The following is a 15,586-nucleotide window of genomic DNA, read 5'->3' on the forward strand; positions in this document are numbered from 1 at the left end:
TCAGCTCGCCATTATGGTTCAGCGCCCCAAGGGCATACAGCAGCTCTACAGCGCGGAGCAGTGTCTCCCCCGGGGGCGGGTCCATAAACTCGAACCCGATGAGATCGTTGATTCCCAAACTCTTAAGCATGAGCACGACCATCCCCAAGTTTGTCCTTTGGATCTCAGGCACAGTATTCTGTTCCAGCTCATTCGCGTACGCCCATTTCGTATACAGACGGAAAGCCTTCCCTGGTCCTACTCGCCCTGCGCGGCCCGCACGCTGGTTCGCCGATGCGCGGGAGATAGGGACGACGACGAGGGATGACATGCCCGTGCGAGGGTTGTACGAGTTCTGCTTGACAAACCCGGGGTCGATGACATACACCACTCCGTCTATGGTGATGCTCGTTTCTGCAATATTGGTAGCTAAGACGACCTTCCTCGCTCCGGGAGGGGTGGGTTCGAAGATCTTCGCTTGCATTTCGCTAGGCAGGTTCGCATAGATAGGGCAAACGATCAGCTCGGGGATCTTGTTCCCCAGAGCGCGGGCCGTCTCCTGCAGGTTCTCCATCGCAGCCTCGATCTCGTCCTGGCCTGTGAGGAAGACAAGGATGTCTCCGGGCAGAGGCTGGGTCGTATGAATCTGGAAAACAGTGGTGATGCTCGCGTGGAGGTAGTTGGCTTCCGGCTGCGGGGTGTAGTGGATGTCGACGGGGTACCGACGGCCGGGGACGTGGAACTGGGGTGCGCCGTCAAAGTAGTCGCTGAATTTTTGCGCATCGAGCGTTGCGCTGGAGATGAGCACTCGTAGGTCCGGGCGGAAGCGAGCGATGTCCTACCACGCAATGGGTCAGCGCAACTCCACACATGGGTGGGGCAAAGACGTACCTTAACCAAAGCGAACAATATATCCGTACTCAACGTTCTCTCATGCGCCTCATCGATAATAAGCGCACTATAGCTGGCCAAATCCGGCTCTGTCAAAAACTCTCGGAGCAGCATCCCATCCGTCATATACTTCAAGACCGTCTTATCGCTCGTACAGTCCTCGAACCTGATGCTGTACCCCACTTCGTACCCCACCTTAGTGCCCATCTCCTCCGCTACACGGGCAGCGACGGACATGGCAGCTACACGCCGGGGCTGGGTGCAGCCGACCTTGAGCCCGCCTTTCGTGTACCCGGCTTCGTGCAGGTATTGCGGGAGCTGGGTCGTCTTCCCAGACCCGGTCTCGGCGACAACGATGAGCACTTGATGCTGGGAGATGGCTTCAAGGAGCTGGGATCGATAGGTGTAGATAGGGAGGGACTTGCGTGTCTCTTCGATCGTTTGCGCTACAAGGCGTGAGTATGCACACACTTCAATGGAAGGAGAGAACGCACCCCTCTTCTCGGCTTCCTCGATCCTCGCTCTCAATTCCGCCTCTTCCCGGCTAACCATCCCCTCCCCTCCCAGCGTACTCTCCATGACGAACCTGATCGTCTGACTCTCATCAAACACATACTCATACTCGTCCGGCATCTCAGGTCTATCCAAAGCCCCTGTCCGAAAGGCGCTCTTCTCCGTCTGAGCACGCTCCCACGCATCCACATCCGACGTGAACCTCCCTTCCACCGCTCCTGATCCTGATGCCTCCCGCTCCCCGCGTCGCTCCTCATACCGCTGGTAAAGGACCGCCTCCTTTCGTCGCTTGTCGATTTTCCCCTGCTCGGTAATATAATCCTCAGGCATCATGTACCCCTCATAGCCTTCGTCGATCCCCAGTCTCTCCTCAGCGAGCCTCAACACCTCCTTCTTATACTCCATATTCCTCTTCTCCCGTTTGGTCAGCGTCATCCCGCTGAACAGAGCTTCCTCGTCGGCGATCTCTTTTCGCAGGAGCTCGATCTGCTGCTGCTCGCGTTTGGTGAGGTACTCTTGCCTACTCCGCTCTCTCAGGCTGGGCATAGCAGCGACCCGAGCAACAGCGTCGTCCCCCAACGCTCGGCGCGCAGCGTCGGAAGCACCACCATGCGACCGGTCCTGGACGACCCGTTTCGTGCTCGCCTTATCCCGATCCCGTATACGGCGCGCGAACTCGTCCCTTTCCTTGATGTCCTGTAGTCGCTCGCGCTCGGCTTGTAAAGCAGAGTCTTCGTATTCGTCTTGTTCTGGTTTTGGGGAGCCGGGAGGGGGAGAACGGGAGCCGGAGGCTTCGGGCGTGTGCCGCGGGGAGGCGACGCGTGAGCGCTTTCGGGCTTGTTCTTCCTCGTCGTCTTCCCAGTCATGCGCTGTATCCCTCTGCCTCAAATGGCGTTTTACTCCCTTGACCCTGTTCTCCTCCTTTCCCTTTCCCTTCTCTTTCTCCTTGCTCTTGGTCTTGCTCGTACTCGCCTCTTCCTCCTCCTCCATCAAGAACCCAAACTTCCTCCCCCTAGCCTCCCTCTCCTCCAGCTCCTTCCTCTTCCTCTCCTCTACCTCCCGAGTCTTCTTCTTCTCCCTCCTAGGTGCGCGACCCCAAACCTCTTCAACAAACGCGCGCGCCTCTGCCGTCTCCGGCAGCCCTGCACTCGCGAGTGTCGTAAATAGCTGGTCGGGAGAACGGGATGCAAAGGCGGCTGCGATGACGAATGATGTGGTGTTGCTGTCTGATAGACCGAAGAAGCGGAGGGAGTTGTCAGAGATGTACCTGTCGAGGGACATCGTTCACCTGTGTTCGGAGGTGAGTGTATGCTGCAATGAATGAGTGAACGTCGACTCAGAGGCAAGTACCAAAGAGGGACCCCGAATGCTTACTCTTGGGGTCTCGCTTTAGTCCCTTTCGGCGTTTACCTTTTCGGCCAAATTTGGTGAATTGTGTTACTCCACCTTGTTAGCAAGGTTAAGACTGGTTAGAAAGATAAAAGACAATCTGGGCTTGTGCTTGTGCTTTACTTTGCATGACATTATAAAATCCGACACTAGGAATAGAAGACACGGATATACAAATACAAGGCTACTCCTGGAATAGAACTGTCGACCCATTCACATCTTCCGGAACCCACATACAGGCAACCATGGCCAACCCCCTCCCAGGACCATCCCGTCAACGCCCCACGCCCAGCACATCCGTCCAACCCTCTCGCCTTCACACTCCTCTCGACACACCCCTCATGTCACCCACACTGCCTGGCACTCCTTTGGCCACAGATCTCTACCCTGCGAGGGAGGAGATGAAGCTCCCCTCCACTGTCCAGGAGGCCGCTGGGAAACGGAGAGATGACAGGGAGAGCGAGAGCTGCAGCACTTTGGGGAGAGAGACACTTTCCCGTACTCCACGCACGAGGTGGTGGGGTTATATAGGACGGGGGATGTACAGAGATCTCAAAGCCCGTGCACCATACTACTGGAGTGACTGGCGCGATGCTTGGAACTACCGCGTCATCCCTGCGACGACGATGATATTCTTCTCCAAGTGCGTCCTCCCATCCACCATTCTCACCCATTGACCCCCTGCTCTCCAGTGTACTACCTGGGATCGCTTTCTCCCTCGACCTAATCGAGACGACCTCTGCGTACGGAGTCACCGAAGTCCTGCTCTCATCCTTCATGGCCTCTTTCATATTCAGCATCTTCGGTGCTCAGCCCCTATGCATCCTAGGCGTCACAGGCCCCATAACAGTGCTAAACACGACGATCTTCCATATACTCCAAACCCAAGCCTCACCCCCAAACTACCTCCAGTTCGTCGGCTGGGTCTACCTCTGGGCCGCCATCCTGCACATCATCGCCGCCCTAGCAGGAGCAGTCAATTTCCTCTCCCGCGTCACCCGTTTCTCATGCGACACGTTCGGGTTCTTCGTCTCCGTCGTTTACCTTCAGTACGGAGTCCAGATCCTCCTGCGCCAACTGTCAACGCCCAGCATCCCTACCTCCTCCGTACTGGCATCGATCATCCTCGCCCTGCTCATGCTAGGTATCTCCCACCTCTGGCTCCAACTCGGAGACAGCATATACTTCCCCCGTCCCGTCCGCCGTTTCTGCGCAGACTACGGCATGCCCCTAACCCTCGTCGCCACCACCGGGCTCGGATACTGGGGTGCGCTGCGAGGCGTTGACATCCTCCCCGTTGGGGGGAGCTTCCAGCCCGCCGGGGGCCGAAGCTGGCTCGTCCCCTTTTGGCAACTCGATGCCAAATGGGTAGGCATCGCCTTCCCCTTCGGTGTGATCCTCTTCATCCTCTTCTACTTCGATCACAACGTTTCCGTACGCCCTCCATCACCCATCCCTCCCCGTTCCACCCGCTAACCTCACTTAGTCCCTCATCGCCCAGTCGTCGGATTTCCCACTCCGGAAACCCCCAGGCTTCCACTGGGACTTCTTCCTCCTCGGCCTGAGCACATTTCTCGCTGGCCTCCTAGGCCTCCCAGCACCCAACGGGCTCATCCCGCAAGCTCCGATCCACGCGCGTTCCCTGCTCGTCCTAGGTCCTGCCCATAACCCGGAAACAGAAGCCGAGAAGCAGGAAGCAGAGCGAGCGATGGCCGGCCCGCAGGGAGGTGTCAACCCAGGCCGGGAAGTACCCGTCGCGGTCGTTGAGCAGCGAGTGAGCAACCTCGCCCAGGGCGCACTGTGTCTCCTCCTCCTTAGCCCTCCTTTCCTGCACCTCCTAGGCCTGGTACCGCGTGGAGTCCTAGCAGGACTCTTGTATGTCCCTCTCCACCTCTTCCCAGACCCTAGCTGAAACAGAGCAGCTGGTATATGGGCACCGACGCGCTCTTCACCTCTGGCCTAACGAGCAAAGCGCTCTACCTCCTCACAGACCGATCTTTCCTCCTGCCCACACACCCCCTTCTGCCCGCCCGGCGTTCCCGTGTCCTCCTTTTCCTCCTGATAGAGCTCCTAGGGTTCGGGGCCACATTCGCCATCGTACAGACGATTGCTGCAATCGGTTTTCCCGTGGTCATCTTCTTGCTCGTACCGCTGAGGTTGTGGGTCGTCCCACGCCTCGGGTTTAGCAGGGAGGAGATGACGGTGCTCGACGGGCCGGTAGCGAGTGCGTTCACGATGGGTAGTGTTGGTGGTTCGCTCTGATCCCGCCCCCTTCCTTGCATCCAAATACTGTCTCTGAGTGAAGGGGAAGGACGTGCATGTACGGATAAAGATGACTGTATCGATAGACTGAATCGCAGTTCTGAATATGGCTACAGATGCGTGTGTTCCTAGGGAAACAATAACTGCTATAAAGCTCGACCGATCTCATCTTCCTCTACTTCCCCTCTCCCTCCCAGTTGATGCATCGGGATCCCCATCTTCGGTTGGCTGTCCATGTTCGTCTCCCTCGACCGGAGTGTGGCCCGCGAGACGTTCCGGCTCCACCAAGCATGCGTAAAGGTGCTGATCGACGATCGGGTCTTCCCTTCCTCGCCTGGCTTGTCTATCTCTTCCTCTTCTTCACTATCAGGCCACCAGCAGCTCTCTTCCCTCCACGCTTGATTTCCCTCAGGCGACGTCCCCGTGTCTTCCGGTTCCAAAGTAGGGGAAGCGAGCGTGATCTCTATCATTGGCAACTCGGCAGCAGCACGAGAACGACTAATATCCAGCACTCCCGCTTCAGCCACTATACGCGAGGCGTCCGACATGAGCCTGAGCTTCCCCCTGCGAGAGGGTACCTCACGGGGTCTAGGGAGAGGGAGTAATGGAGGAGGGCTGGACCTGGTCGCGAAGGGGACTGGGGGGCGGACGTCTGTGTGCACTGTCCAGTCGACATGGGAGGAGACGTCCCGCAGATGGAGGTAGATGCTGGCTGTGCGTTAGGAGATGAGGGTCGGATTGGGGAAGAGAGCTTACCGGGATACGAGGGTGGCGTGGATTGACCAGAGGAAACTAGACGTGCCCTTTAGTGCCGTTTACTCATTTATGGGAGCCTACGTACTAGATTCCCACTAGGGCATATGGGTCCTGGCAAGCGGGTTAGGACATAATGGAGAGGCAGCGATGATCATACTGACTGGTGCCACGATGTAATCGATCAGGCCGGCGATGAGAAGTACTAGACACAGCATGAGGCATGTCCAACTCGGAAAGAACTCTCAACACTGACAAACCATGGTCTAGGGCTCGTCAGGAAAAGGTCTAATATCGATTAAACAATGGCGTACACAGAAGTATATCAGACCATCCGTCAGCAGCACGTCGGTAAGAGGGGCGGGAGTATCTCTCCTTCTCCATAGCCGGCGTTTATTACGCCATGTGCGGATGACAATAAGAATTACGATCAACGTCTCGAAGGAGATGGAATAGAGGTTCTGGGAACAAAGGTCAGCAATTGAATCAGCACGTCAAGGTGCGATCTCACAAGTATGAGCCAGACCGCCCACATGTATGTCGTCATACCCTGATATGCACAAGTATGGGTGAAGGGGATGTATATTTGCTGAGCTAATGCAACCTGAGTTTCCGACGTGTAAGGGCATGTGTTACTCACTGAAGTCTCTCAACATTCCATAAACAACCAGTGTCAGGCATGTTGTCAGCCCTGCGAACGCAAAGATTCCAAGACCTGCTAAAACACGCCAATTGCGTTCATAGAGTGCGTATACTCTGAGAAGAAGCATCGCTGTGATGAAATCAGGACTGGACGATTCAGAATAGGAAGGATCGCCGTACTAGGCAGTACCCCAACTGAACAGCCTAGCTGATAAATGCCGAGACCCAAAGAAAACTTTGCACAACTGAGAGGAAGCAGTCTAAACGACAGCCGGGTAATGTACGAGATACTTACAACTGTTGGAAATTGTCAGCACTTCTGTTCCATAATCGGCAAGTTTACGTACCTCCGGGCTCACTGGCACCGCAAATCCGGCCATCACTATCCGATGTTGAGAACACAAGGGAACCGGTTGTCCTTCAACACTCACTATAAGCATTGATGACCAACGCAACCGGTACAGTGTACCGATTGTAGAGATACAATGCCTTTGCGACTGACATCGACGCACCCCAGATGAGTCGAATCTGGTGAGTGTGATGAAATTGACCGATGCTCCATGTGAGTGAGAGATGACTACCTCAGAGCTCGTTGTTAACATAATGTCATAGAGTACGATGACCTGAGGAAGAATTAGCCTGTGATACTGGTGAAAGAAATGATCTTGCCAAGCCAGCTGCTGAAACGTACGCACTCGCCAAGGAGGCACTCATCATTTCTGAAGGGTCCATGACGCCCAGTGCAAGCGGAGATCATAGCAAAATCATCCAGGGGATGCGTCGACCTTACACAATTGACTCTGCATCTTTATGCAAAATTCTTGACTTGACGCAGCGTGCTTGGCACCCTCGACAGCAGACGCGCGGGCAGTATTTGAGGGAGATGACCCGCCTGCCATTGGTCCGAAAGTTGGCAATCCCCGCACAAGAACATGTTCAAAGAAGACGAGGAGTGACAACTCCTCGGCCGGGTAAGAGATCATCTGTGAGGCACATACGCATACCCGCCCTCGCCAGCGACAGAGAAACATAGGGGCCAATGACCGTACTCCACCGATTAGATTAGATCAGGCGCAAGTATAACGAAAACGTGCTTCTTCATTCCATCTCAGAAGGCTGTCCGCGTGGATGGCCAGAATCTCATGGAACGTTCCTGACCTGATTTTGCGGTTGAAGTAATCAGGCCAGAGAATAGCATATAGAAGGTAGCCAGGAAAAAGGAAGGTATGAAGCTTGTTGTTCTGTCACAGAGAACCAGAGTGGAATCTAGAATTGGAGGTTATGTTCCAGTAGACAGACACGTCACTCGAAAGAACCTTGCCTAAAGCCGAACAATTTTTCAGAGCTGGCAAACAATAGGCATCGGGCACCACTCACGGCAAACGTTATAACAGCCGAAAGACATGGGATTTGTATCTTCGCTGCCCACGAGTCCAAACTCCAAGTTCCGGAGGATGCCGCGCTTCGTACCTCAGCCTCCGCGGCTGCCGGTGAAGAATCGCAAGAGCCCCACATCCAGAACTGGATTACGGTTTACCGCATCCGGACAAAATTCCTCAGCTACATGCACGGAATGGATAAATAGTTTTCGCCTGATCACCTGGCACGGGCGTACTGAGGCTGAAAAATGGAACTTGAAAGCATCTCCTGCTGAATGCTGGAGTGTAAGGAAAGAACAGGGCAACAGAGAGCTTACTCAGCGGCCGGAGAGAATGTTTGGACAGCACATCGATTGCAAACTAATCTCATGACGCACAGGGTAATACCGTTCTGCAGATACACACTACACAGTAAAAGACAAATCACGATCAAGGGCGAATATCGGCATCTATCGGCCTATCCCTTGACCTCTCACCTGCATGCTATGTGAGCGGTGGTGGGAGACGCATTATGAGTCTGACGCACTAGGGTTGTAGTTCAACAGCTTCTCGATCAGATCCACATGTGTGAGCACCATGCGCCGACAGCAATATCGTCGTAGTCCGAGCTCGTCGAGAGCCTCACTGCCGTATAGGTTAGCGATATACAACCAACAGAAACATCTGCACGAGGACACATACCCCTCGTTCACATCACTTTGCAGTAACTGCATGTACGCTTCCCACTTGTCTCCCACAACCTTGCCGCACGAAAAGCAACGCACGGGAATAATCTAATAAGAGTTAACTGTATATTCCAGGATACGGGCTGGACTACACACCATGATACCGAAGATAATAATCCTTCAGAAAGGCACAAAACCTCAAGTGGCGAAAAGTATGAGCGCTCAATTTAATTGTGTCCGTGCACGTGAACCTTTGTTTCCGCTATGTGCTCATCACGCGCGTCGCGTCGATCGTTGTCCACCGACGCGTTCATCAATGGCTCCCCCAACATCCCGGACGCCGCTTCGACGCGTATCTCAATCTTCGCTGCGAGATCTGCATAGATCGTCTTTATCTCAAGCACATCCAGCTCCTACAACTGCTCTTGATTTCCTGGCGCCTGTTCTGTCTGACCTTACAGATGAAGCAGATGCCTTGCAGCACAATCTCGAACAACTCAACGGGTTATACGATGCACTGGGAACGTTCAACGAAGCTTTTGCAAGCTACTTATATGCATTGAGAATGAATGCGTTTTGTGTGGAGTGGCAGCAGGTATGATTTAGCACTCCGACGGCTGGTTACACGTTAACAGTTGGACAGGCTCCAAGCGAAGATTCGTTTGTCCGAGCAAAGGAGGCAGCCACGCGTGCAGCAGCAGCACTTGCCCGGCAGGCTCATCATCCATCTTCTCCGACTAAAGACCCACCTCATGGATTATCTGACAAAACGCGTACTACAGCCGATAATGGAAACACGACCTATGCCACGACGGTGGGCTCTCCAAACGTCAGTGAGGTGAAGATAGGCATTCCCAAGCCTGGTTTGAAGAAGAGAGCACCTGCGAAGAAGATGAGTCCTGCGGAGAAGAAGAAGCGAGATGCCGACATTGAGAAGATCGTGGTGGTTATGCCAATCGAATACAGAGGAAACGATCCTGTGAGTTCCTCCCTCCAGCCGGTTGCCAGGGCAAAGCTGAATGAACTCTCAGGACACTCGCAAGTTGATGGAAGGTGTCATAAACAAGCTCATGGATGCTCCCAACGGTCTAAAAAGTACTGTCATCTCCGAAACCATGCGTGATATCTGACATGCCCTCAGTTGCAGAACTAGTGAAGGCACCGGACCTGACACAAGCACGGGTGAACAAATGTCTGATTGCCCTTGTAAGCAAAAAGATCGTTCGAAAAACATCTCAGAATGGTGCCGCGATGTATATTTTCACCGGCGTTCCACCATGAAGCTATCAGATATTGAGGGCGATTCGGCAGAGAACAGCAGGTATACCATTCCTCCTAAATCAGATCGAGATCATTAACTTAATGAAGGGCAAATATCAGATGCCTCTTGAAGCACCATATGACCTGATGCCAACATTCTGCCTGCTTACGCGACTATGTCGGTATTTGGACTGCCTCCTCTTTTCAACGTGCTCGGAGCCTCTTTGCCATGGTCAGTATTGCCTTGGCAAGCGTTCTACCTTGTAAAGTTGCAGAAGGTGATCGCTTGCGTTGTTCATTTGGAAACAGTTGATGGTCTATGTAATGTAATAACGGAAAGGATGGTTGACAAGCGCTGAACACCCAGTCTGCATTTCCTTTCGGTATTCACTCCCTGTCGGCTTGTACACAACCGATAACAAGTTCCCCCACTAAATCCACCTTTTCCTTTTGTATTTCTGCCCAAATCTGGTGGTTCTCGATGGCAGCCCTTGCATTGTTGCCTCTCAAGCAAAGACATCGAATCAGGTACACCATTGCTCCTCTGGCGTGTTGTCTTCGGGATCGCACGAATGAGCAAATCATGGAGTGAATCCGCTGTGTGGGTGCTCCAGTCATGAGTCTCTTCCATCCTCGAGGGTTGGTTCGCATAACCATCAGAATCAGCAAACCTCGCACCCAGGCTTCGAATGCCTGGCATCAATTAGGCAAGCTCTTTCAATGTGCCATCGGGAGATCGAAGAAAATGAAACCCGTCAAGTCTGCATTGGGATGTCCATGAAATAGGGGCCTCCACAACGGAGACCACATCAACAGGATGTAACACCGCTCCCCGCACTTGGGGAGATACCTTCCAACTCCAGTGTCTTGAGCGAAGGGTCTCGCATCCGTTGGAATATGAAATGAATGAGATGATTGCCTCGCGAGAGTCGAATGTTCTGGAGAGTAGGAAGGGCAACCGATGGTTCATGTCCCTGTTTGCTTTGAAATCCCCAGCCGCAGTCGAGCTCCAATACCTCGAGGGACTCATCGCATAATCGAAACAGGTCTACAGCCTCCTGCAGTTTTCGGCATCCTTTTTGCAAGAGTAGGCACACGTATTATGAGAAGAAACGATGAGAGCTGGTGCAGAAGATGTAGGGAGAGGGTTGACTGATCGAATGCCTTCAAGGGCTGCCCCACCTATTGACGAATTGGCTCCACTCTCCCCCCATGTGCATGGCAGCACATTCCGGCCAACGCCTTTCTCATATAAACAGGCATAATTGGTGTCTGCTTTAGACCGGTTTACATCATGAAAAGCGACTCATTTATACTGTTTTTATCCTATACGTTGCAGCCATCCCATCAAGGGCAGTGCTACCAGCTATGGTCCAGAACCGCCAATGGCCCCTCCTCATCAGTGGATCCTTCCCATTGTGTCCATACCCCTGTCGCCTTGTTCCACTTCACGGGGCCGATGATTAGCTCCTCAATTAAATCCGCCAGTTCCTTTTGAATCGCGGACCAACCTTGCTGCGTCTCAGGTGCTCGTCTTGCTTGAGCAGATCTGAGAGAAATACATCGAATGGGTCGCACCATCGCCCCTCCAGCAAACAACCGTCTTCGGGATTGCACGAACGAAAGCAGCATTCGGAGCGACTGTTCAGTGAGTTCGCTCTGATCATGTATCTCTTCCAGCTTCGAGAACTGGAGTGGGTCGTCGGTCAAGTTGATCACCTCTTCGTTTGCGGAAAAATAAGCTGTGGATAAGTGCACAGTCATGGACCGAATATCTGGCGACAACTCGGCAAGCTTCTTCCACGCAATCACAGAAATGCCAAGAATGCAAGCAGTTTCAAGTCGGCATCTCGATGATCCAATGAACACTTCTAGAGCCGAGACTACTGCAGGAGCAGCAGAAGATTCTTCCGCACCCCTGGTGGGTCTCACTCCCAAACTCTTCAATGACGGCGCTCGTATCCGCTGAAGAATAGAAATGAGAGGGTTGCTGCCGAGAGATAGCTCAAGCTGTTCGATCCTGGGAAGATACAGGGCCATTTCGGTGTCAGGTTCGATTTGCCAGTCCCAACCGCAACAAACATCTAGCCTTTCAAGAGACGTGTTGCATAATCCAATGAACTTGAAGAGTTTCGAAATATTGTCCGAAACACCTCTGGTCAGAATTATCTTTAGCGTACGAAGGTTTGGTAAAGGTGCATGCACCAAGGGCACCCTTGTTGGTAATGAGATCCCTCTGAATTCCAACTGTCGTAGTCGTGGCCATTCCTTCGAGAGGAGTTTATCACAGGTTATACTTTGATCAGGAGGATCCAGATCCGTAAGCGGCGGTGCGACTTGATAAATCTCAAGTTTCTGCAATCTTGGCAGGATAAATTCTAGGCATGTGCTTATGTTGTCATCGGACTTCTTGGCCGTAAAAAGGCGTAAGCTTATAATCTCGTTACACTGTGCCAGCCGACAAAATTCGTTCGTCAAGCGTCGTTCGTATTCGGGAGTCTCGTCGATAAAGTTCAGCTTCACCCGAAGCCCGCAAGTCTTGGCGCGTCTGATGAATTCGTTGTATCGCCTCCGAGATTGTGGGAAGGTTGGGTCGTCCTGAGACAGAATCGTATCATGCCATGGGTCGAACAAAGTCTGATGGGACCTCGATACCGCTTGCAGTGTTATTTTCGACCATAATACGGGAGTGTTGAGTGCCACTGTTCGCCATTGGTGACAGACATGCGTCAGAATGACAGGGTCGAATGTGTCCCATTGGAGCCAGGCATTGGGATGTGGCACTCGTACGTCAACGCAGTAGACGAATATCTCTTGCAAGAGTTCGTCATGCAGCCGAGTCATGGGTGAGAGTACACGATTGCGAAGTTCATCCAATTGGACAAAGAGGGCAGTCATCGTATCCTCGAGCTTGTGAAGAGTGCGCAGAGTCTCCGATTCAGGATCTGTGCCAGTTGTTGCGCTTCGAATATTGCCACTTCTGATGCGGACTTGCGATAGCTTGTCACGGCAGATTCGGGCGGCATGAACGGCTTCCTGGAGTGCTTCAACATCCCCTTGGTAAGATGAAGACAACATGGATATAGTATGAGGTCGTCCGATTGAAGGAGAGACTGAAGCATGTATGGCAGCTGCAGCTTCAAGTTGTCATCGAGAGTAATTTCCTCCGATGCCCCCTCTGCGGAGACAAAGTTCCTACAATGCCCCTCCGGAGGCAATTGTCCTAAATGCCCCTCTTCTCTTCACATGTGCTGCGTATTTGCGCGTTGTCATTGTGGCAGTGAGAAAGAAACTCATAGTTAAATAGTTCAGGGGTCCCACAAGTATTGGGTGTTATAGTACGGAAAAGATTGCATAATGAAAGAGCAAAATCTATCTCAGTCATTTTGATACATTGCTGTTATTATAACCCTCAAAAAACATCTCTATTTAGGAGTATATTATCTAATTTCTTGATAACACCATATGTAAATATTACTGGAAGACCCCTAAACTCCCTCATTTATGAGTTTCCTGTCACTGCCACAAAGACGACGCCCGAATACGCAGCACGAAGAGGGCATTTAGGGCAATTGCCTCCGGAGGGGCATTGTAGGAACTTTGTCTCCGCAGAGGGGGCATCGGAGGAAATTACTCTTGTCATCGACGATGATTGCCTCCGCACTTCTCTCCGACCCTGTCGAGTACAGGCCTCTCCCTCGTCAACGTCCTGTCCTCCTCCTTCATCGTCTCTCTTTTACGCTCTTCTACCTTGGTCCGTTACTCGGGATGTCTAAACTTTGTCCACCATTTGCCCCCTTTCTTGGATTCGCGGGTGTCACGTCTGCAGTGAGTAGATGTGCATGTCGCGTTATGAACTGTACTGATGCCGCACTCAGATGGTGTTCAGCAGTGAGTGACTTCATATCATCAAATTTACTTGAGCCTTGCGCTAAGAATTCTTCAAGCCGTCGGTGCTGCATATGGGACATCAAAGGCTGGAATTGGCATAACAGGTCTTGGGACATTCAAGCCTGAATTGCTCATGAGGGTTTGTGCTCTGCATCCAGCTTTATCGCCCTCATCTTGAAGTACGAAACAGTCTCTCATCCCGGTAGTCATGTCCGGTATCATTGCTGTGTATGGTCTGGTGGTCAGCGTCTTGATCTCGGCAGGGTGTGAGTTTTCCTCTTCTCCCATTTCAATTGGAGCTCACACATCCCAGTATCACCGGACACCGAGTATCCATTATATGCTGGTTTCATCCATCTGGCTGCTGGAATGTCATGCGGATTTACGGGGATGGCGGCTGGGTACGCGATTGGAATTGTTGGCGATGCTGTGCGTGTTGGTCGAGTTCGTATGCATTGTACTGACAAAAGAGCCAGTGTGTACGCGCATATGCGTACGAAAGTCGCATCTTCGTGACGATGGTCCTCATTCTCATCTTCGCGGAGGTCCTAGGTCTGTATGGGTAAGTGATAGTCTTGTTCATTGAACACTCGTCACTGATTTCTAACATGCAGGCTGATCGTTGCCCTTATTCTGAACACTCGCGTTTCTGGCCTGGAAGGCATTTGCTCTCTATGAGCTAGACTCCGCCTATTGCAACCATATCATACTGTACTGATAATCGCCAATTCATATTCCTCCTACAAACCGCCTTCCTTCGCAGGGCAGACTGGCAGACCCATGAGCTTGATCTTCACACCGATCTCGAAGAGGTAGTCCAAGCACTGCAATTACCATGAGCATCACGGCATGGAGGCCAGTACGAACGGCGCACCTCGGCTTGAGTCTTCGCGCTCTGCCAGGTTGGGCCCCACACATACAACCCATGCCTTCGCACCAGGATTCCAGCAGCATCAGGGTATTTCTGCATCATCTGTACCACCCTTGAGGTATTACTCAGGAGGGAGCAGAAATACCTACCTCGCTCATGCTCTCTGTTAGATCCTCCTCGTGTGGGGTGTTCTCAATGATGGGCACAACCAAGGTGTCCAGATACGACAGTGTCTTGCCTGTCCCTCCAATCCGAATACCCTTGATCATTTCCTGGTGACTGATCTCGAATACCTCACCCTTCCAGAGCAACGTTGCCATGACCGCATGCTGACTATGCGTATGGATGCAAGCGCCAGCGTTTCTGAGCTCATATGCGTTCCAAAAGAGCGGGGTGCATGCGCTCTCCTTTAGCCCCTCCTGCTTTGGCTTGCGTAGGAACGTCCGCTCCGTATGCGCTTTGACAACCGCGGGCTGAGGGTAAGGCAGTACGAAGATATGCTCGGGGAGGATTCGTTCTTTCTGAACACCAGATGGAGCGAGGTAGACCAAGTTACCGCTCTTGAGCGAGATGCCGCCTCCAGTGCCCGTTACCCAGCCGAGCGCTATCACAGCGAAGTCAGATCCTCGACTATGACGAGATATGGCATGAATCACGCACTGTAGAACCCTCTGCAAAGCTCAGGAATCAAATTTGCCGGGTGTTCAGGATCATCGGACTGGATGAGCTCGTCCACGGTGCCGTCGCTGTGGATGCTCTCATCGTCCTCGTCGTCATGGTGCTGATGCTCGTCAAGCCGCGTATATTTGGCAGTAGAGCTGTGCCGTGAGATTGACATGGTGGTCAGGTCGACGAAGCGCCTGAGGCAGCCCTGGCTCTCGGCAGTGACCACGCCCTTTACGCAGGGACTCACGCAAGTCGGAGGCGGATGAGCGCTGATGCGGTGGAATATCCATTGTCGATGGCATGACTGTAATCAGTTCTCGTGAGGAAAGTATCTTTAATTGTGTTGTTAAGACGATTATCAATGTTAATAATATCTTCCAAAAAGCTCAACCCTTCTAATCTTTCCTTCCTCTACATATTGTTCC

General features: G+C 52.6%; 7 protein-coding genes across 7 annotated transcripts; 3 read left to right on the forward strand and 4 right to left on the reverse strand.

Moving 5' to 3' along the window:
- Positions 1 to 3,173: 3,173 nt before the first annotated feature.
- Positions 3,174 to 5,034, forward strand: DACRYDRAFT_50254 (uncharacterized protein; the record flags this gene model as incomplete). Its single annotated transcript, XM_040774981.1, has 4 exons — positions 3,174 to 3,415; positions 3,465 to 4,206; positions 4,259 to 4,647; positions 4,695 to 5,034. 4 exons carry the CDS (start codon positions 3,174 to 3,176, stop codon positions 5,032 to 5,034), a joined length of 1,713 nt encoding a protein of 570 aa, XP_040630232.1.
- A 110-nt stretch (positions 5,035 to 5,144) lies between these two features.
- On the reverse strand, positions 5,145 to 6,933 carry DACRYDRAFT_115521 (uncharacterized protein; the record flags this gene model as incomplete). The annotated part of the gene is made up of 8 exons (XM_040770022.1): positions 5,145 to 5,742; positions 5,791 to 5,826; positions 5,876 to 5,901; positions 5,952 to 5,992; positions 6,044 to 6,053; positions 6,102 to 6,248; positions 6,777 to 6,811; positions 6,861 to 6,933. 8 exons carry the CDS (start codon positions 6,931 to 6,933, stop codon positions 5,181 to 5,183), a joined length of 930 nt encoding a protein of 309 aa, XP_040630233.1. The 3' UTR covers positions 5,145 to 5,180.
- Positions 6,934 to 7,644: 711 nt separating this feature from the next.
- Positions 7,645 to 8,646, reverse strand: DACRYDRAFT_65562 (uncharacterized protein). Its single transcript, XM_040775789.1, has 7 exons — positions 8,630 to 8,646; positions 8,490 to 8,581; positions 8,335 to 8,432; positions 8,126 to 8,284; positions 8,045 to 8,076; positions 7,807 to 7,989; positions 7,645 to 7,750 (listed from the first exon to the last, which is right to left on the reverse strand). Exons 1-4 carry the CDS (start codon positions 8,630 to 8,632, stop codon positions 8,238 to 8,240), a joined length of 240 nt encoding a protein of 79 aa, XP_040630234.1. The 5' UTR covers positions 8,633 to 8,646; the 3' UTR covers positions 7,645 to 7,750; positions 7,807 to 7,989; positions 8,045 to 8,076; positions 8,126 to 8,237.
- A 143-nt stretch (positions 8,647 to 8,789) lies between these two features.
- DACRYDRAFT_115523 (uncharacterized protein) lies at positions 8,790 to 9,786 on the forward strand (the record flags this gene model as incomplete). The annotated part of the gene is made up of 4 exons (XM_040770023.1): positions 8,790 to 9,068; positions 9,117 to 9,452; positions 9,505 to 9,568; positions 9,615 to 9,786. The coding sequence occupies 4 exons, from the start codon at positions 8,790 to 8,792 to the stop codon at positions 9,752 to 9,754; spliced, it is 819 nt and encodes a 272-aa protein (XP_040630235.1). The 3' UTR covers positions 9,755 to 9,786.
- A 1,256-nt stretch (positions 9,787 to 11,042) lies between these two features.
- Positions 11,043 to 12,813, reverse strand: DACRYDRAFT_115524 (uncharacterized protein; the record flags this gene model as incomplete). Its single annotated transcript, XM_040770024.1, has 1 exon — positions 11,043 to 12,813. A coding segment is annotated over one exon (1,721 nt), but the record flags the coding sequence as incomplete, so codon positions are not given.
- Positions 12,814 to 13,501: 688 nt separating this feature from the next.
- On the forward strand, positions 13,502 to 14,302 carry DACRYDRAFT_50152 (V-type ATPase; the record flags this gene model as incomplete). The annotated part of the gene is made up of 6 exons (XM_040774974.1): positions 13,502 to 13,577; positions 13,681 to 13,763; positions 13,815 to 13,890; positions 13,938 to 14,053; positions 14,101 to 14,186; positions 14,239 to 14,302. The coding sequence occupies 6 exons, from the start codon at positions 13,502 to 13,504 to the stop codon at positions 14,300 to 14,302; spliced, it is 501 nt and encodes a 166-aa protein (XP_040630237.1).
- A 62-nt stretch (positions 14,303 to 14,364) lies between these two features.
- Positions 14,365 to 15,333, reverse strand: DACRYDRAFT_50569 (cytoplasm protein; the record flags this gene model as incomplete). Its single annotated transcript, XM_040774996.1, has 4 exons — positions 14,365 to 14,448; positions 14,499 to 14,597; positions 14,645 to 15,099; positions 15,156 to 15,333. The coding sequence occupies 4 exons, from the start codon at positions 15,331 to 15,333 to the stop codon at positions 14,365 to 14,367; spliced, it is 816 nt and encodes a 271-aa protein (XP_040630238.1).
- Positions 15,334 to 15,586: the final 253 nt, after the last annotated feature.

The sequence above is a fragment of the Dacryopinax primogenitus genome (genome assembly GCF_000292625.1).
Source record: "Dacryopinax primogenitus strain DJM-731 SS1 chromosome Unknown DACRYscaffold_6, whole genome shotgun sequence".
NCBI classification, from domain to species: domain Eukaryota; kingdom Fungi; phylum Basidiomycota; class Dacrymycetes; order Dacrymycetales; family Dacrymycetaceae; genus Dacryopinax; species Dacryopinax primogenitus.